This window comes from Eptesicus fuscus, chromosome 2 (genome assembly GCF_027574615.1).
Source record: "Eptesicus fuscus isolate TK198812 chromosome 2, DD_ASM_mEF_20220401, whole genome shotgun sequence".
NCBI lineage: Eukaryota > Metazoa > Chordata > Mammalia > Chiroptera > Vespertilionidae > Eptesicus > Eptesicus fuscus.
In genome coordinates, this window is record NC_072474.1 from 27,459,919 (window position 1) to 27,480,966 (window position 21,048).

General features: G+C 44.0%; 1 protein-coding gene across 1 annotated transcript in view; it reads left to right on the forward strand.

Annotated features, from left to right (window-relative positions):
- The window catches only part of FRMD4A (FERM domain containing 4A), a 240,830-nt gene that overhangs the window by 92,010 nt on the left and 127,772 nt on the right, over nucleotides 1–21,048 (forward strand). Inside the window, exons 5-6 of the mRNA XM_028156513.2 lie at nucleotides 5,614–5,698; nucleotides 20,868–20,924. Coding sequence (XP_028012314.2) covers nucleotides 5,614–5,698; nucleotides 20,868–20,924 — 142 coding nt within the window. The remainder of the gene's footprint in view (nucleotides 1–5,613; nucleotides 5,699–20,867; nucleotides 20,925–21,048) is intronic.

Sequence of the window (21,048 nt, forward strand, 5' to 3'; positions counted from 1 at the left end):
CACCCCAACAGAAAAAAATTCCCCCCCTGACTTGAATCCTCCACCAGCTGCCACCCTGGGCTTCCCCTTCTGTTCACAGCAAAGGTTAAGAAGATGGGTCTACACTTCCCACATCCCACAGAGCCCATGCTTTGTGGCAGCCCAGCTTCTGGTCCCATCACCCCATGGTCAGTGGAGGCTAGGACCCCAATCCCACAGGCGCTTCTCTGCCCTCCTTTGCCTGAATCAAATGATGTCAACTTTCTGCCCCCCAACTTACTCTTCTTTCTGTGGCCCCTCCTTGTCTCTGTCATTGGCACCACCACCCATCTAGCCCCCCCAAAACCAGAAACTTGGGCATCAACCTTGATGTCAACCTGCTGTGCCCCACCTGCTCCCTTCTCTACCCTCAGTCACTGATTCCTGTTATGTCTGCATCTTAACTAGCTCTTATGTCCATCCCTTACTCTGTGCTCATCTCTGCTTCTGATCTTGGCCCCTTCAATCTCTCCTATATGTTTCCATGGAGTCTCTTTCAAAAACTTGCATCTGTTCTCCTACTCATAATTTTTCTGGACTCCCATTGACACACTAAGGATATCTTTGGCATGTCTGATATGATGTGACTTCTGCATGCCTGTCCAGCCTCCTCTTCCCCACCCCTTACTTCTCACACACTTCACAGGCAGCCCAGTGATCACTGTATGACTGAGATCCCATTCAATGAAGACCTTTGTTTAGAGCCATGAGGCAGGCTCCCCAAATTGAAGAATAATGACCCTCTGAGAGTGTTTACCAGGTAGACTTAAGAAATAGGTCGAGAAAAAACAAGGGAAATTTACCAACCCACCTAAGGAAGTCTCTTGTCTTTTTTTATTTTTTATTTTTTTGTCTTTTTAAAACCTCATCCCAGGATTGAGAGAGAGAGAGAGAGAGAGAGAGAGAGAGAGAGAGGCATTGATGTGAGAGAAACATTGATTTGTTGCCTCCCATTCGCTCCCTGAGCTTGTATGGGATGACACTCCACACAACTGAGCCACCCATCCAGGGCTCTCTGCCTTTTGACAGACACAAGTTTGTGCTTAGAATACATCCTCCATGTCTGGTTATTCCTTTAATTGTGTCTTCCCTGTTCATAGGAAAATAAATGGGGATGAGATTTGTCTCCTCAAATGTAGACTTTCATAAACAATGAACTGAAGTGGGGCAATAGTAAAAAAAGGAAGAGGAAGCTTTAATTTGGGAGAAGGGATTTTAGAGGCAGTTCATGGCCTGACTGGGTGTCTCCTGACTGGTGGAGACACCAATTGTTATTTCCTGTCACTCACAGGAACATGGGTGTAAAATGAGGTGCCTGCTAACCAGAACTTGCTAGATCCCAACTGGGTGTCCCAGTTAAGATTTCTGTGCCATTGAAATTCTAACCATCAGACATTTGGCCGCAGAAACTCAGTCTCACTTACCCTTCTCATTGTGGTTGCTCCTTTCTGCTACGAAAAGTCAGCTTCCCAAATGTGACATTTCTGTTCATTACAAAATGAAATCACTGGTCCATTTAATTAACACTTGCTGTAAATTCTCAGTGATTCCCAGTGTGAGGGGTGGATGTGAGAGGGAAGAGGAGGAGTGAGGGGCCAGAGAGGGGACCTGGCAGATGCCATCGGCTGCACAGTGTTCGGTCCACTGCAGTCAGAGGCTCCCATGACTTGAGGGCTTCAGGGCCTCTTGCGTATGTAATGTGTGCAAACACATGACCTGGTGCATATTTAGTCCTACCTCAGACAGTGTGATAAAACAGTCCTGGTTGGGGTCGCCTGGGCCAGGTTTTGTGTGGCATTGCTCATGGAGCCCGAAGACCACTCTTGGCCCGGTATTCCTTTGCTTCAAAAAGAAGCCCTAAGATCCAGTCCTGCCAAGTCTGCTGAAGAACCTGTTCAAGTGTAGGTTTTGTTATGGTTCAGGTACAGTGAGGCCAATAGACCAGGAGACAGCTGCCATTGAAAAGGGTGTTTGCTACTCGGAGTTCCCAAGAGGCACAGACACACCAGGCCAGGTGGACAGGGAACTGGGGGCAAGAGCCTCTGTTGTTTCTGGGGGAGGAATAGGTGAGGATTGGCTACTTTGAATAATTTCAGAGGATCTGGGGCTGAGGGGCTGTCCCAAGTTGTTGGTTCCTTGCCCTGGAGTGAGTAGGGTGGGTGGGTTTGGCCCTGAGTGTGAGAGCCCTGGAGAGGAGACCGGAGGGGGGTGGGCTCCGGATGGGTTGGTTTGTGTATGAGGGGCGTGCTCCCAGGTGAGTCCTTTACTATCTCTAGGAATAGGCTAATGCTGGGAGGGTGGACCCTCCAGAGTCAGTGAGGCCCGAGATGTGGGTATTAACCCATGGTTAGTACAGAACCAGACTTGGAATTGTCCATTCAGATTCTCTGAATCTACAAGAAAATGCTCATTTTGGGGGGTTTCCACAGAGACCTGGAATTTTCTTTGTGAACAGAGTGGTAGTTAAAGAAATCAACATCGCCACCTACTGCCGAAAAGGTGTACCTTTGACAAGGCTCTCAGAAAAATAAATCAAAACTGGTTAAAAAAAAAAAGAGAGAGAGAGAGAGAGAATCGAAAATCTCTACTGTGAACTGAAACCACCATCATTTGCCATTTCCCCTGAAGTTTCTCCTCCCCGGGGCGTTGGGCCTTGGGGTGTGCACTGAGATGTCTGAGGCCCGTTTCTCTCTAGGCATTTTGACTCACTAGCTCTCTAGCACAGATGGAAAGTTCAGGATGAGTTGAATATCCCCTGTTATAGAATAATAATGTGACAGGCCTGGAACTCACAGGGTTTTCCAGGCTGTTTCTTGGTGATAAAGGTTAACAGGAAACTTCTTTACAATTTGTGTCAAGAGAAGATGAATTGCTTTCTTCATGCGAGAATATGCTTGTTATTTCCTCTACCTTCCTGCCTCTTGGACAGCCAGACAACACAGAACTCGGTGGAAATGAGTGTTGTTGCAAAAATAAAAAGGTAGAATTTGCCCTCTCATTTCAGTTTTCCATTATTAGAGAGTTGAAAATGGAATTGTTATGTTTCCTTAATATACTGGTGAGAAAATTGGGCCTGGAGAAACAGAATGTCTTCACTCCTGAATTCTCAAGAATGAAAGCAAATGCAATAAAGCTGTAAGGCATTGCTTTGAAATGAAGTTACTCCAGACCCCACAGGTTTAGACTCACAATTATTATTACAGAGCTCAGCTCACTGGCTGTTGAACCCAGACACCTCTGCTGTCGTTTGGCTTTAGGAGTCAAGGCGGGCAGCAGCTCTGTCTGAACAACTTTCCATGTTAACAGTGAGGGAGGAGCAGGGGCAAGAGCTGGATGTGGAATATAAAACCCCGTAACCTAGAATTTTGTGACATCGGGGAAACCACGTGTTTCTTCTCCTTCCTGCATTGCCTTCATTGCCCATTTCACTGTCCAGTAGAACTCCAGCCAATGGTGAGTGGAGAGTTTCATTCACAGATGCATAGTGAGCTCAGGTCCATGCCAGGCACTGTAGTGGTGCTGGAGAGGCACTAGGACCAGGAGGGAACAACAGCAGCCCCCTTAGGGGACTTCCCAGGGAGCAGAAAATTACAGGACCCAGAGGCAGTGCCACAGGCAGAGGGTGTCCTGGGAAAGGAGGCTTCTGTGGGGAGAGAGTGGAATCAGATAAAATGGGTGATGGTCCTGAGCCAAGGGCTGGAGTGAGTTAGGGTGTGGGAGATTGTTTGGGGGGCCAGTGAGAGGAATAGCTTGAACAAAGGCAAAAAGCAAGTTTCATCTGTAATAGCCACACCTGCAAGTCACCCAGCTGAACTGGCATTCTTCTTTCCTCTCATCCCCTTCTTCCCTCTCATCCCCTCCTTCCCTCCTCTCCTGTCCCTTTACTCCCCTGGGTCTTCCCCTCCCTTCCTTCCTTTTCCATTTTGCTATTCTGACTACCCCTTTCCAAAAGCCCTTTACAGTGCATGTAGATTTTAATTAAATCAACTTTAACTTATTTTGCTTTGAGATGTAGAATTTGCTACTGCTTTGCAAGTCTCCATTATTAGGGAACTGAAAGTTATACAACTGGACAGTTCTTCTGAGACCACCACCACAGATGCTACATGGAGGCATCCACATCCTACGGCACCGGCTCTGGGTGGCAGATGCCTTCAGTCATTCATTCATTCACTCATTCATTTACTTTTGCAGGAGAGGAGGTGTGGTAGAGGTCACCCAGACTTCTCATTCCCAGGCTTTGCAAGAATGGGGGCCATAAAGTGATTTCCAAAAATTCTGTAGACTCTTATGTGATGGTAATTGTATTGATATCTGTTGATTGGAAATATCTGCTAATACTTTAAGTGACTTTAAATTTAAATGAATCTGTAATGCATTACAACAGCCTCTGTGCACATTTGAAAAATGATAGAACACATTATTTAGTCAGTCTGTAGACAAAAGATTGCTAACTGGTGGACCGTGGACTTGACCTAGCATATGGACATGTTTTGTTTGCCTTATGTAATGTTGGTTTATTGCTTTTGCTGTTGTTATTGTTTTAATCTGAATCAGTTTCCTGTACCTAAAAGCAGTAGATCTCTTAGATGTAGAACTGCTGACCAAGTCCTGCTATCTCCTTTTACAATCTGGGAAAGAAGCCCAGAGAGACTATGTTACTTGTCCTAAATCACACTGAGCTGGGACCAGATCACTGGCCTCTTGACTTCTTCCCCAGGATCCTTTCCATCATCTTGTAATGCTGTTCTAGAACATTATACCATTCATTTCTTCTCTTTTCACCTGCAGTCTACTCTTGGTATCCCCAGTTTCTGCGCGGCAAGTATCCAGGGCCCCCCAAGAGTTGTCACACCCATTCAGAGCTTCTCCTCCTCCAAGGCTCTGCATTTCAACCATCTCCTCTTTTCCGTCTCATCACAGCGCCTACTCTCTTAGTGCAGCTGATCCTTATCTAATTAAGGGATTTAATAAACTCCAAAGTCAATGTGTAAAGGTGCACTTAATGTAAACTTCAATAATTTCAGCATGTTTCATCCTAAAAAAACAATCCATGAGCTCCATCTAGATAAAAATTCAATTCTTGTGTGGCTTAATATGTATTAATATTACAGCATTACATGTGTCACAGTCCTCTGCATGTGCAGAAATCAGACCACACTTCACCACCTTCGGGAAGACAGGTCATAACCATTTCTCAGAGAATATGGCCCCTGGTTTGATTAAGCAGAAGAAACTATCTTTTGAAAATCTAGCTCAACAATGATTAGGACAAAAATTTACTGTATTGAAAACAAATAATGTGTTTTGTGTTTTTTTTTAATGGAAAGCAGGTAAGGAAAAAGAAAGTAGATGGTCGAGTGTAAGCCCACTCTAAGAAGCTGATGGCAGGCCCAGTTCTTTGCCATGATAAGGGCTATCAGGCATGATGGTCCTATAAATGGAATCATATGAAAATAACCGATCACTCCTTTTTCTTCTGTTCATTTAGGACTGGGAGCATTAGTCCTCATGTCAAATCCTATAGCTCGGAAAACAGTATATTATCTGCTTGGTCGTTGCTTCTGTGATTCATCTGCGGTTTTTCTCTTCCAGGTTCTACATAGAAAGCATTTCATACCTAAAGGATAATGCCACCATTGAGCTCTTCTTTCTGAATGCTAAGTCCTGTATCTACAAGGTAAGAGTTTCCCATTGGAATCTGAAAGTATCTTTTGAAGCTGGAAAGCCCAAGTTGTCTCTCATGTGATTTTTAAGGCTTAGTAGGAGTAACTTATAAATTAATTACTATAAATAAATGACAACTTCATGAAACTAGAGCTACCAGTTTAATAGTGTGACTCCTGATCCCAGCACTGTGGTTTTGGCCCTTGAGATGCTCTTTAACCTGATCTTAGGGGCCTCCTTAACCTGGCAACTGGCACAAAGAGGAAATCTAAACAAGTATGACTAATGCACTAGTCATCTTAGGTCTCACTAGTATGAATGAACTTATAACCAAATGCATTTATTTCTCACCATTTTTAGACTTTCTAGCAGCATCTCTCAAAGAGATGCTATTGGACTTAGGGTGGGACACATTTTTTTAATTGTGCTAAAATACACATAAAATTCACTATCATAACCATTGATATATGTACAGTTCACTGATACTGAGTGCATTTACATCATTATCACCATCTTCAGAATTCTTTTCATCTTATAAAACTGAAACTCTGTACCCATTAAACACTTAATTCATTCCTACTCCCACTAGACCTTAGTAACTACCTTTCTACCTTCTGTCTCTAAGAATTTCACTGCTGTAGGTACCTCATATAAGTGGAATCAAACAGCACAGGGTGGAGCAAAAGCAGATTTACAGTTGTTTGTGTGGAAAATAACACAATAATAAATAAATAATAATGCAAAAATAAACTCTGTGTTTCATGTACTCACAACTATTTACCTACTTTTGCCCTGCCCTGCATTTGTCATTGTGTGACTGGCTTATTTCACTTAGTATAATATCCTCAAGATTAATCCATGTTGCAGCATGTGTCAAAATGCCCTTGCTTTTTAAGGCTGAATAATATTTAATTATCTGGATATACCACGGCCTGTTTATCCATTCCTTCATCAATGGACACTTGGGTCACTCTCACCTTTTGCTATTGTGAATAATGCTACTATGAACATGGGTTTATAAATATCTGTACAAGTCCCTGCTTTCAGTTGTCTTGGGTGTATACCCAGAAGTTGGTATTGCTGGATCATATGTAATTCTGTGTTTAATCTGAGAAGCTGCCATACTGATTTCCATAGCGACTGCACCAATTTATATTCCCACCAACAATGGATAAAGGTTCCAATTCCTCCGCATCCTTGCCAACACTTATCTTCTGTGTTACTGTTTTTTTAAATAGCCATCCTGATAGTGTGAGGTCTTATCTTGTTGTGATTTTGATTTGCATTTCCCTAATATTAAGCTTGAACATCTTTCCATATGCTCAGTGGCCATTTGTACATCTTCTTTAGAGGAATGTCCATTCAAAAACAGTTCTTAATTGGGTGGGACAGTCCTTTGCTCTACACCCAGTTCCCCCATATGCTAATAGTGTTGCCTTTCATTGGAGAGCCCACATGCCCACACGCATTTCCAGCAAACACCCCTTCCCTTCCGGGAAAGAGGTGCTTGCAGAGCACCCCCTGGGTTGAGAACCACCACTAGGAGAACATTTTTAAAATAAACAGCCACTCTTCTGGCCCCCAGCATGCACCCTGTGTCTCACTGCTGCAGCCCTAAGCACACACGCCCGGTACGCTTGTTAGCAACATAAAGACAGGTGATACCTGCTCAGGTCTTACAGTGACAGGCTGGGTGCTGAGTGCCTTCCTGAAATTGTGTGGCTGAATCTTCACAGCACCTTGAGATACTTTTTATCTCTTTTTCCCTGTGAGGAAGATGAGCCACAGGGAGGTTACAAGATTCGCTGGAGGTCACACATCTACTGAATGGCAGTCTCAATGGGGTTGAGCTCAGTCACCTGCGCCCTGTAGGGCATACTCTCCTCAGAGTGGAAGATGCCCTGCATCCAGAGAACTTCAAAGCCAAGTACACGTGTTATAAAATGGTCAGTGGTTGTATTCGAAGGAGTCTGAGGAGTTTCCCACTGCCTATATTTTCACATTTTGACTAAACCCAGTTTTGGGGGATTTCAACAACCCATAACCATTCACACACACACACACACACACACACACACACACACACACACACACACACACACACACACACAGTTGAAATGGTGTATCAGCCATCACTTTTCCTTCTGGAAGTACTTCAGCACTTTCATTGCACAGAATAGTTTTACCAAATGCAAATATTCAAACTAATATTTGTAGTGATCAAATTCAGTTCTGTGAGAGGACCGCACTTGGTGACAGCTACTGAGCCAGGGCTTACACTGGGCGCAAACCCAGTGGCTCAAGACTAAAGTATTTTGAGTTTTTGCTGAATGGAGGGAAAAGTTCCTAAATGTAGTTCCAGGAACGTGAAGGTTCCTTCCTTTCTCCAAGCCCTTGTTTTCTCATTATATCTTGAAAATCATAATACCAAATTTACATGCCTTACAGATTGTAAGAGTAACTGCTGCTTTTTGTTTAATGAATGTAAGCACACTTTGAAATGGTCAGAAATGAAAAGTGAGCACTGTCCACCAGATGGCAGACGTGGGCAGTAAATGTTGGGAAAGTCACTGACCTGATGAAACCACACTCAACCCAGGCAACTACAGAATTACCCCAAACCGTGCTTGTTCAGGCAGCTGGGTGAAGGGAGAGAAAGTTTCCCTCTCGGGGTTGTTCAGTTCAATCTAGTCACAAATGCTGAGCTGGAGCTGAAGACTACAGTGCTTCTAGGACTCTGGGATTCATGGGAAATAAAAACAGGATAAATCCTTCCAACGAAATACTAGGTTCCCAAGTGAAGGTGATGATGCATTCATTTATGATCACGGTGCCCACAGCAGCAGTCTGCCTACTGACATGGGGGAGGGTGTCAGTGCAGAACCCAGCTGCCTTGTCTCCAGAGCTATCCTAGAGCTTGGCCATGTCAATGACCCAGGGATGGCTGTTTTGCAGTTTCTATAGGACACCAAACAGCATCATGGATGACCTGTTTCTCTCCCTGTCATCAAAAATAATTTGCATAAATCAACACTTAGAGATTATTTTTACAATGTTCACATATATTACTTTATTTGAGCCTCATGAGTGAGGTTGAGCAGGACACATTAACTTTCAAGAGGAAGGAAACTGATGTCAGGGAGGTTACGGGACTTACTCAGAGACAAAGGGCCTGGTGTGACCTATTGTGCACAGCTGTAAACATGTAAAGGCCTTGGGAGTTTCAGTAGTTTCAGTAGCACAGTGATTGTGATTAGGAATTTAGGTTTGGTGTCTGACAGACTTGGGTTCCCTTTCCAGCTCTGCCTCTTAGTAAATGCAAAAAGTGTGGACACCTTCTGTGGTGTCTCCAAGCTTAATTTTCCACTTTGGTTTGCAAGGGTATTAAAAGACCCTACCCACAACCTTCTTGAGAAAATCAGGCGAGATAAAGCATGAATGTGGATAGCACCCGCCAGGCACTCTGCTAGCTCCTGTTGAGATAGAAGTGCTCACTTGGGTTCAGGCCTGAGGAGGTGTTTATCTTGGCTGTGATCTTCTTTGAGTCACTCACGCTGCCCTGGAGCCAGAGGGTGGTGCCAGACATAACCTGTAGATGATGCTGATACCACAGGCTTCAGTTGACACAGCACAGGTTTAATATCAGCTCCCTTTCTGTTTCTTGGGGAATGAGTCCTATAGCATGCTGGAATCCAAGTCGTTCCAATAAAATAAGCTGTTTAGAACCAAGATGGCTGCATAGGTAAACGCCAGTACTTGCCACTTCCCGCAACTACATCAAAATTACAACTAAAATACAGACAACCATCATTCAGAACCATCAAAAGTGCAGAGCCTACAACTAGAGAAATAAAGAAGAAACTACATAGAGACTGATAGGAGGGGCAGAGGTGTGGGACAGACTGCCCCAAATATGGCGTTTTTATAATCGGGAAGGATTTAGTGGCTGTAGGGTCCCAGCCCCACACCAGACCCCTATCCCAGAGCTTGGAAGAGAAGTCCCCATAACTTTGGGCTGTAAAAACCAATGGGGATTGGAGCTGAGTGACACAGAGGCTGCTGGAGACCCAGGGAGTTCCTCTTAAAGGGCTGGTGCACGAACTTATATGGTCCCTCTCTCCTTCTGAGCTCCAGCTCTGGGTGGCAGCATTGGGGGAACCAGGGACATACTGGGATGTATTGGATTGTTTGGCATCAGGACAGGATCTCAGGGGTGGCTTTCTCCCAGACAGGGGTGCTCGCAGGGGTCATTGTTCCTGTGCTGGGACCTCCCCCAGTCGCAGAGCTGACTCACAGCCATATCTGAGTTTCTATCAGCATGACTTACACTATTTGCTCCTAGTTGGTGATTCCCTGAGACCCCCGCCCCATTGAACTTGCAGCCCCATCCTAACTGTTTGCAGAGGCTTTTCTGTATGACTGGCCTGACCTGGATCAGGCTTCAGACTTTCCAAAAATCTCTTAAACAAGTAACAGCTGGTGTCAGCATGCCCCATACCTATCATAAGAGGCCCAAGACCCAGCACTAGCACTAGCCTGCCTCACCTGGACATTTCCAAGCCCATTACAAATAGCAGCCATCTGCTGATAGCTTCATAGCTCCTGCTGGGTACCCCCAGGCAGTGGCTGGCTTTGCACCTCCCCAGGGGCCCCAAAGCCAGTGCACCTGGTAGACAGCTTCAGATCATACCAGATTACAACTCTGCACATCCACAAGCGACACACTCAAGGGGCAGATGCAGTAAGCACCAAAGCCCCCCTAAAGCAAGTTCTTCTCCATAGGGGTGTCTCCTGCACCGTAGCTCCTCCACTGTACTTGCAGCTAGTCCTCACAGCCAATTGGCCTGGAGGTCAACTCCTCCCAATGACGCCAACAGCAATCAAGTGGTGAATAGCAAACAAGATTGTGCACACACCCACACAGGGGTGCACTTAGAGTGCCCAGCTCAGGTAACTGGGAAGGCTGAGCAACTGGATCCTACAGGACACCTACTACACAAGGCCACTCCAGAAATTCCAGGAGACACAGCAACTCTACCTAATACATAGAAATAAGCACAGCAAAGCAGCTAAAATGTGGAGACAAAGAAACATGTCACAAATGAAAGAATGGAAGAAATCTCCAGAAAGAGAAATAAATGAAATAGAAGCAAGCAAATTACTGGATACAGAGTTTAAAACAATGGTTATAAGGTTGCTCAAAGATATGAATGATAGCTTCAAGGGACTCAAAGAGAGTTTCCAGGGACATAGTGAGACTTTCAAGGATCTTAAGGAGAATTTCAAAGACTTGAAAAAGGACCAGTCAGAAATTAAGCATACACTAACTGAAATAAAGAATAATTTACAGGGATTCAACAGTAGAGTAGAGGATTTCAAGAATCAACAATTTGGAATATGAGGAAGAAAAAACACCTAATCAGAAGAGCAAAAGGAAAAAAGAATCCAAAAATATGAAGATAGTGCAAGGAGCATCTGGGACAACTTCAAGTGTACCAAAATTTGAATTATGGGGGTGACAGAAGGCGAAGAGAGAGAGTAAGATATTGAAAACCTATTTGAAGAAATAATGACAGAAAACTTGCCCCATCTCGTGAAAGAAATAAACTTACAAGTCCATGAAACCCAGAGAGTCCCAAACAAGAGGGACCCAAAGAGGCCCATACCAAAACACATCATAATTAAAAGGCCAGGGATAAAGATAAAGAGGGAATCTTTAAAAGCAGCAAGAGAAAAACAGTTAGTTACCTACAAGGGAGTACCCATACAACTGTCAGCTGATTTCTCAACAGAAACTTGGTCTTCCTCTTTTACTAGGGGCTCAGTGCACGAATTCATGCACCTTGAAAGGAACTGTGGGCTGTGAGAGGTGGCTGCTGGCCCTGATCTCCCCTAAGAAGCAGGGGGAGGTGGATAAGCCCTGAGGGGCGATCGGGACTGGCAGCTGCCACTTGCACCCACTGACGGTGCCGAGAGATTGGGGCCAGTGCTGGGCAGCAGCTGTGGGTGTGAGCAGCAGGTCCAGTACCAGCAGCGGGAGCGAGCAGGGCTGGCACTGGCAGCAGGTATAAGCACTGGGTGGGAGCAAAGAATTTTCAGTAACCATCAGAGGCTCACACCAATGATAGCTACCGGCGTTTTGCCTTGGTCTGGTGCCCCCACTCACCTGCTCCACCATCCTTCCACGGCTGATGACAGCCATGTTCGGTGCACCCCCCGCACCCCCCCGGTGGTCAGTGCACGTCATAGTGACTGGTTGTTCAGTTGTTTGGTTGTCCTGGCTATTCTGCCATTTGTCTATTTGCATACTAGCCTTTTATTATATAGAATTATATTTATTGAGATATGCATTACCTATGGACACAGACAATAGGGTAGTGAACCAGGTGGAGAGGGGCAATGGGGAAAATAGAGGTACATCTGTAATGCTACTCGCAACAATAAAGATTTTTTTAAAAATAAGCTATTTATTCCTGCTTCTTCTAAGTCCCTGTTTCATTCACTTTTCAAAGCATAAATATTTATTTTTACCAAAGTAACATATAACACAGATATTAATGTAGGCAAAGATAGAAGGCAGCAGGAAAAGAGGAAGACCAAATATGAGATGGATTGATCCATAAAAGCAGGTGTAGGTGTGAGTCTACAGGAGCTGGGCAGGGCTGTTGACAGGACACTCACATCACTCACTCGTAGAGTCACCTATGACACAGTTTAAAAACCAAATGGTTCTAAGAGGCTTTTTATGGAAAAGAGCTTCACCCCTAGTCCTACCACTTTCAACCATTTTAGCTGTTTCTTCTGGTATTTACCTCTCTATTTCTAAATAATTGACACAGGGCGTTATTCCTTGATTTATCCATTTTAGATTTGTTGAGTTCCTGTTAAGATAGGTGAGGATTAGGGTCTCCTATACCAGTGGTTGGCAAACTGCGGCTCGCGAGCCACATGCGGCTCTTTGGCCCCTTGAGTGTGGCTCTTCCACAAAATACCACGTGCGGGCACGCACGTACAGTGCAATTGAACCTTCGTGGCCCATGCGCAGAAGTAGGTTTTCGGCTCTCAAAAGAAATTTCAATCGTTGTACTGTTGATATTTGGCTCTGTTGACTAATGAGTTTGCCGAGCACTGTCCTATACAACCATCTGCACTCTGCCTTTCCCATGTTCCCAGTGTGGTGATAGCGCAGTCCTGGGAGAAAGCACAGCCGTCAGCATGACATTATTATGACTAATCCAAGCAGCATCCTATGTTTGTGATTCTTTTTTTAGATAACCAGATGTTTTACCTAATGGTGATAATTGCCTTGCTGTTACTTGTTTTGTTTCTATGTCCCCATCATTGCTTCCCCAAAAGCTCTACCCAGATTCCTAAATGCATACCAATATTAATTTCCAAATGCATCAGGTAATTCACCAGCTCACTTTGGTTTGGCTTTGGTTGTTTCTGCTTTTTGTTGTTTTTCTTGGGCCCTCCCTTTTGGAGCCCTCTGTCCTCTTGCTCCAGTCTGGATGTGGCACGCCCACTCGCTCCAACAGCACTTCGGATGTGTTTCACAGACCTCATGAAAGACACCCGTTCCTCATCCCATCTCAGCTGTGGGGTGGGTTATTTGTTTACGGAATCCTGAGTCTTCCTGTGTTTTGTTTTATACCATCATTTCACTGAATGACAACCTCCTCCAGAAATCCAGAGAAAATGCATATGGCAAGGAAAATGTTTGGGTCCTTGCAAATCTGAAAAAGTCTTTTACCTTCATATCTGATCAGTAGTTTGACTGTATGTAAATACATACAGGATGACGATTTCTCTCAGGGTATCACAAGTGTTGCTTCAGAGTCACCTGCTTTGATACCTCATCTCTCCTATTTTTCATCTCTGTCTTTTTATTCTATCTTCTAGGAGATTTCATCAATATTATCTTTAATCTTCTCTATTGACTTTTTAAACTTTGTTGTCGTGTTTTTAATTTCTAAGACTTCCTTCATTTTATCTGTTTTTTTTCTTTTTATGCATGTATATTGTTCTATTCTTGTCTTTGAATCTAATATCCTCTTATTGTTCTGATAATATTATCATGGGTGTTCTGTCTAGTTTTTTTGTTTGTTAGTTTTGCTGTTTGTTTATCATGGTTTGTGTCTCTCATTAGGAGACTTTGACTTTCTTGATAATCTGTTGACCCTGGTCTGTTTGTGGACATTTATGAGAGAGGCACTTAAAAACTAACTGATGCTCCCAGGGCCCAGGAGGGTGTGGTCCCCCCTGGTGGGTGTCCCTGTGGAGGGATCCATTGGCAAGCTGGTTCTTTCAGTGTGAACCCCTGGTATCAGTGTCCTTTCTTTGTGGCTCTTCATTCTGTCCAGAGGACACCCCCCTCCCCTCCTTCTTGCCCAGGGAAGGCAATGGCCTCCATTCAGGGTATAGATGCCCTTTTAATCCTTGACTTTCAGTACACCTCATCCCAGCTTCCTGTTCATCTCCAGGGAACAAACCTTGGGTTTCTTCAACAGCAAAGAAGTGAGAAACAGGTTTTTTATCTTTTTTCCCAAACTACAATACCACCTTCCTACCTTCCACTCTTCCTTCACCAGGAGGAATTAGACCCATGCCCAAAGTGGGTTTCTCTCACTTTCCCTGCTTTCCAGCCCCCTTATTGCCTACAAAAGGAGCAGGAAAGTACAGTGCTAACCTATCCAAGTAGCAGAAAAATAGACTCCAGTAATGAGAAAGCAGGGCTGTAATTGTCTGTCTGAGTGGAGCAGGAGGGAGTACAGAATGGGGCCACCAACGCCCACTCGCTCCAACAGCACTTCGGATGTGTTTTAACTCAGCTAAGGTGACATGTGGGTGACGGGAAGGAAATTTATGAAATCTGTCTGGTCCCATGGTAAACTCCTCTGGGAATTGTGCCTGGGGATGTTATGTGTTCCCTGGGAAGCGACACGAGAAAGCAGAGCTCTCCTGCCAAGCCTTCCATCGGGTTCTCTCCCTCTTGGATGTCAAAATGAGAGGCCCATCAATCAGGCTCCCAGGAGACAGTGGACATGTCACACTACACAGGTGTGATTGGATGGACATGGATTCTCATCACAGCTCTGTCCCCACCTTCAGGCTGCAGGATCAAATCCTGCCTGCTCTGAGTTCTGCACTGACAAAGTGAAATTGATGTCAGAAGTTAATCACCATAATAATTTGCAGTAGCCTTGCAAACAATTAGTGCTAGGACATAAAATGTCAGTGTCTGTTTAATTTTTTTTAAAAGATTCCCATAGAATATAGAAGTTAAAGTTATAAGGGAAATCTGAGACCCAGCCCCCAACACTTTTCACAGAGGCAAGAAAATTGGCTCCCACACTAAAAGGTCTTCTATCTCCATTCAATTCCTTGTAAGATTAATTTGATACTTATGTGATTTCAGTCAGGGGAAGTGAGTGACTAGTCAAATAACTAACTGTGTAATTATGAATTTTATGTTCAAGCGGTATGACCCTGTCCAGACTTCCAGGGATCAACTGTTCACTCTGTAACTGTATTTGTCAAATTTAAATTATGCTTTACCTCAACCCTTATCCAACAATGATTGCCGAGGAAATAGGACCCATGGTCACCATCTGAAGAGAATGGAAATGTGCCTCTTTGGGTTGGAGGAAAAGTTGGCAGGAGCATTTTGCTGAATTTTTATGATCACCTTCCATGACTGGTCACTGAACTAGTCACATAGTCAATGCGCAGTAAATTGTTTTTGATTGATTACTTTCCAACCCCAGGGAGCAAGGATTCACATATTTCCTGGGAAATTATCAAGTTTGGTGCCTACCTGTGCCCACTGAGAGCAAGCAGATCATGTCAGAAAAGAAAAGGTTTAAAATTCCCGTGTTAGGTGTGCTGGCAGGGGGTGATGGGTGTCTTGTCCAACCTTCTTTTCCAAGGTTTTCACATTGGTCTGGGAGCTTCACGTGTTACTGGAGCTTAAATATTCAGCCTTGGGCAATGCTTGCCACTTAGTCTAAATACCATCACTCTTGACAAGATTGAAATAAGTGGTCTTTATCTAAGATCTTCAAAGGGCTTTGCTAATGAACAGATGATATCATCGCCTCTGAAGATGGGAGAAACACAGCCCAGAATCAAGTCCCACAGGACAAAGGAACCAACATAAAGATTAGTCTCAGACTTATAGTATCCTAATCCTTATCTCTTAGTATGATTATTGCAGGAGTAGTGTGTGCTCATATCACAGAGAGAGGAAGAGAAGGCCCTTCATTTTCAACTGTAGAAACAAACTCATGTGGACTCATTATTTTGGCTGCCCATGACCTCTAAAAGATTCCTCAGGGTCATGAAATGGTCTGTGTACAGTGGACAGCAGGAGCCATCCTTGAGCCACAAAATGAGATTGGGGGCCCAGCATGAATGGCATGTACCCCAGTGGATCATTAGACAAACATGAAGTGACTTGACTGATGAAAAACTGGCAAAGGGCTTAGAAAGAGGAATTGTGCAAGATCACATCAGTCTTATCATGCACCACAGCTCCTGTTTGCCTGGGGGCGAGTTCTTGTAGTCATTATGAGTTGTGCAAGAAGGCGGGGCAGTTACACAGCCACAAGGAGGCAAAATGTGGGCATCAGAACCCACTTGGATGATATATACACACACACACACACACACACACACACACAATGCTGCCAACCTCTTTAAAAAATACATAGCTCACTGAAGATTTCTATGTATACCAAAAGTACTAGAGAGCAGAGGCAAAACTGTGGAGTTCAGATTACCTATAAACACCAGTGACCAAAAATAAATAATACAGACATGATATTTGTAGTGGGTCTTAGAGTTTCCAACTCACATCTACATTTATGCCTCATCAAACTCAGTAAAATAATTGGAAAAGAAATTGTCATCCCTGTTCAACCGAGGAAGAAGGTGAAACTCAAGACCATTGATTTATTCACTGTCCCACATCTGTTTGGGAGTTAGAACTAGAACCTGGAATGTTCAGGTGAGCATAGAAATTATCTGAAGGAGGACGGGAAGAAACAATACTCTTTAGATGTTTTATGGGTGAGAAGAAAGGTGGTCACAGTTGGTAGGATTCATTTAGAAAACCATTGGGCAAGCCCTGTAAGTCATTCTGAATGGCCTTTGCAAAGGTCCTCACTGGAAGCTTCTCGACCTACCTTGTGGTTGTCAGTCATATTTTGTTATAATTATCTCATTAATCTTACGTGAAAGTTGGAATTTCTGTCATTCCTGACCATGGAGGGATGCTTCTCATTAAGATTCTTGGTTGAGTGGAAAGACCATCACCACATTCCTTGGTGCCAGGGGAGCATGATGAGATCCTCCAGCTCTCAGGACTTTTGGAGACAGTCCATAACACCTGCCACTTAAGGTTCTCATGGGGCTATTTGTTTGGAACACTTGGAGACCCCAAGGTGGAAATCTTTCTGAGAATTGTTAGGCATTATGCTGCTGACAAATGACCTCAGGCCTCTTCCTTCCAACTGCCTAATCACCTGGGATAAAGCCATGCTGACTGGGAGGAAGGGAAGCCATCCCCAGCCTGCTCTGAACACATGCACACACCTGCAGATAGTCACACTTTGACCTTCCCTGCCATCTTTCAAAAGATTAAAGAAAGCAGCACACATTATTCAGTAGTACGTGAAACAGACACCCCCAAATGCACACCAAATGGCCTCAATAACTACCAGACATCACATTCCCTTCTACCCGCACTACTCCTCTTACCAGTAAGGCCCAGGATTAGCTATCACATGGCCATCAGAACACCACAGATTCCCAGGCAAGATTACAGCTCAGCAAGCCCTGCTGATACCCATCCCCAGGAGGTTCTGAGAGCATTGGGGACCCGGGTGGTGCCAGGTGAGAAATGCCCATAGATCTTCCCTGAAGGGTCTTCTCCTGGTCCCCCTCCTTCTTTCTCATTTTGTTCCCAGTCAAAGAAAAACCCGGCATCCAGGAAAGTATGGGGGTTTTGCACACACTCTTTCTGGTCCCATTCAGTTTATTTTCTCTGCTGGAGCAGAAACACATGGAAGAAACCACCTCTGGTTGCCCAGAGAAGTCAGATGAGAAGAAGGTAGAGCCATCTCTTCCGTGTTATATAGTATCTAAGAGGAGGACCCCTGGAAACTTGTATTCACTCTTCTCCACGGGGAAGTCAGCTTCCAGGTTTTGAAGTCCAATGGGAAATGTGTGATGTGGGCAGAAAGTCTAGAGCAAGCATGTCAAACGCACAGCCAGCAGGCCGCATGGGCGAGTTTGACATGCTTGGTCTAGAGCTCTGTGCCATCACAGTGGAATTTTAAAGATAAAATCAAGTGGCAGGGCTGGGTATAAAAAGGGAAAAAGTTTTATTACAGTAGACATCAGAGACTGCAAGATAGAGGAGTGTTTTTTTCACAATTAGGAACATGTCTTCCCACTGTTCCCAGACCGATTCTTACACACACACCATGTAGATCTCTATCCTGACTTCTCTGAGCATAGACTAGCTGATTCTTGAAAGCAATCAAAATTAAGTAGAAATGATAAGTAGAAATGATAAGTCATAATGCAGCTCTCTTTTCCATCAGATTTTGCAAATGTGTGGGATGTCTGGGCCACTCCCTTTGTCAATCCTTTTCCTCTTCCTGGCCACGTTTTGATCCTCGCTGTGTTTTCTATCTTCATTGAAAGATGGTTAAGGTCAGAGAAGGTGAAAACTCACCCACTTAGATTTACTAGTTCCCACTTACTCTGAGGACAAATATGATGAGAAAGAACTTGGGTAAATCAGGTCAGACATTTAATTGTGCATTTTCAGTAACTTTAACTCTGAATAATAGTACATTACAGTTAATGTTCACCAACAGATTAGTGTCCAGCAGTCTCTCTGGGAACTGCACAATAGACTGTGTAAAATCAAATCAAATAAAAAAGACTTCTGTCTTCCCCACCCTGCTTCTCCCCCCAGTGGAGCATTCTCATTTAGTAAATGAGTCAAATCATGAACTTAAAGCTGTGTTCTTGGTTTTGAGTTACACGTTAGTTAAGCCTCACCTTGGGTGTTAAATATTAGCCCACCGTTGGCCCCTGGCTGCAGTGTAGGTGTAAATGTTTGACAGAAAAGTACACATCACAATACACTAACAGGTACACGTGAGCGATTAGGAAAGCTGGTTGGTGGGAATGGAAATGAACATATAGTAGAAATCGTCCACCGTGGAGACCCTGGACAGTGTTTCTGTTAAATCATTTGTATGCTGTTAAGTGATTTACATTCTCATGGCACCTGGTAATCCCAGAAATTCGATTCCAGGCATTCAATTCTCAGCACTGACAATCTGTGTCAGTGACAGCAGCCTTAAAGCTCCTTCAGCCGACTACGCGTATAGAATTATTGTCCCCTTTCTTCCATCTGCTCTTGTTAGCTCCCTTAGCCCACACATCTAAGGCATTCAGTAGCAAACATTACTATTCATCTTTGAGATTCCTAAGCCTGAAAGAGGCGGAACCATATCCTTCCCACAAAAGATACAGCTTTGCTTTAGTGCATTGTTTTTCACAGGGGCCCATTCTGGACCACACACACAAAATAATTAGAAACCTCCACGAATCAGAGTTTAGTTTATAATTCAAATGAAAAGTGACTCTTGTTTTAGCACCACTAATGATAGATGTGGTTCTGAAAATATGTTGGGCTAAGACAGTGTCCTAGTTGGTTTGGGGGATGCACACCCTCAGGAAGGTCGCACACTGGACAGGAAGTTTGGGGTTGTCTCCAGCCCTGTCACTGCCACTAAGGCCTCCTGACTTTGGGCAAGTCCCTTACAGTTTTGGACTTCTGTTCTCAGCGTAATCAGGGGCTGGGCTAGATGTGTCTAAGTCTGTCCTCACTCTTAACTTTCTGTGCTCCAGTCACTGCAGGATCTAGAGATGTTAGAAAGATAACAGTAACCTGACAACAGAAGCATCACGTCGGTTACTTTTCCTATTATTCTTCCATGGTGATGGACTCCAGGTTTCCTTTCATCTTTAAGATCTGAACTCCAGGGTGTCCCCTCAAAATGTATACACACTTTAACAGCTCATAGCTCAATTTTGAAAATAAAATGTACTTTAATAAACACTGCCTTTATAATTATTCAAAGTGTGTGTATACGTTTTGGGGGGACACTCTGTATATTACAATACAGAATTGTGTGCTTTAATTTGTTAAGAAGGTAGGTGTCATGTTAGGTGTTTATACTACACACACTCACACACAAAAAGAAAAAACACACACACACACACACCCAAAGGGACTCAAGGAAAATTTTGGAGGTGATAGATATGCTTATTACTTTGACAGGTGTATGCATTTGTCAAAACTCATCTAGTTATAGATATTCAACACGCGCAGCTTGTTGTGTGTATCAGTTATACCTCGGTAAAGCTGTTTAGAAAGGAGATATGAACTATACACATATTGAAAAATATATATTACATAGAAGAAAAATATATATATTAATTTTTTTCCCAAAAGTTTTATGTCCTTTTAAGACCATGTCCATAGATCATGATTAAACATTTGGGGGAAGGACAAGTAAGCCAGAGCATTTTCACACTGGAACTCTGGAAAGAGCTGACCCATAGAACTGGCTGCAGTGTCAGCCCACAGCTGCCTCGCACTCCTGAGTGCAGGAGATAAGTGTGGTGACCAACGAACTGTATTCTTAATTTTTATTTTAATTTAAAGAGTCACAATCCCATTATAAAGTTTCCTTCAATAAAGTCTTACTGATGGTTCTGAAGTAGAGTTTACAAAGAAAACTCAGTTCATTATCAAGCAACCTTACTCCATTGACTAATCAGATGAACAGATTTGTAACAAGCTGGGGACTTATACACTCCTTAATTTCTCCTGAAGATTTAAAGATGACGCCTTAGAGACGACTGTGCAGGCCCGGCACACTGGGTCCATTCTGGCCAAGAGCCATACAAAGGATGTTGGGAGCTCTTGGGGCCAAGTAATTCAGAGGCGTTGCCTCGGGACCCAGCGATGCTCATGCGTGTTTGAGATTCTGGGGAGCCCCTCGGGAAAAGCTCCTTTTAGGGAGATGGCAACTTCTTTAGGGAGAAGTTGCTGTCTGAGTAACATACCTTCCTTGTCGTTTGTTTCTTTGCAGGAGCTGATTGATGTGGACAGCGAGGTGGTGTTTGAATTAGCCTCCTACATTTTACAGGTAGGTAGCCCTCCCCGCCTGACCACACCCAGAAGAAGAGGTGTAAGACTTAGTGCACAGCCAGCTGCCATTCCACAGCTCGGGGCCTCCAGTAGCTTAGCCACAGCAGGAAAAGAATTATTAG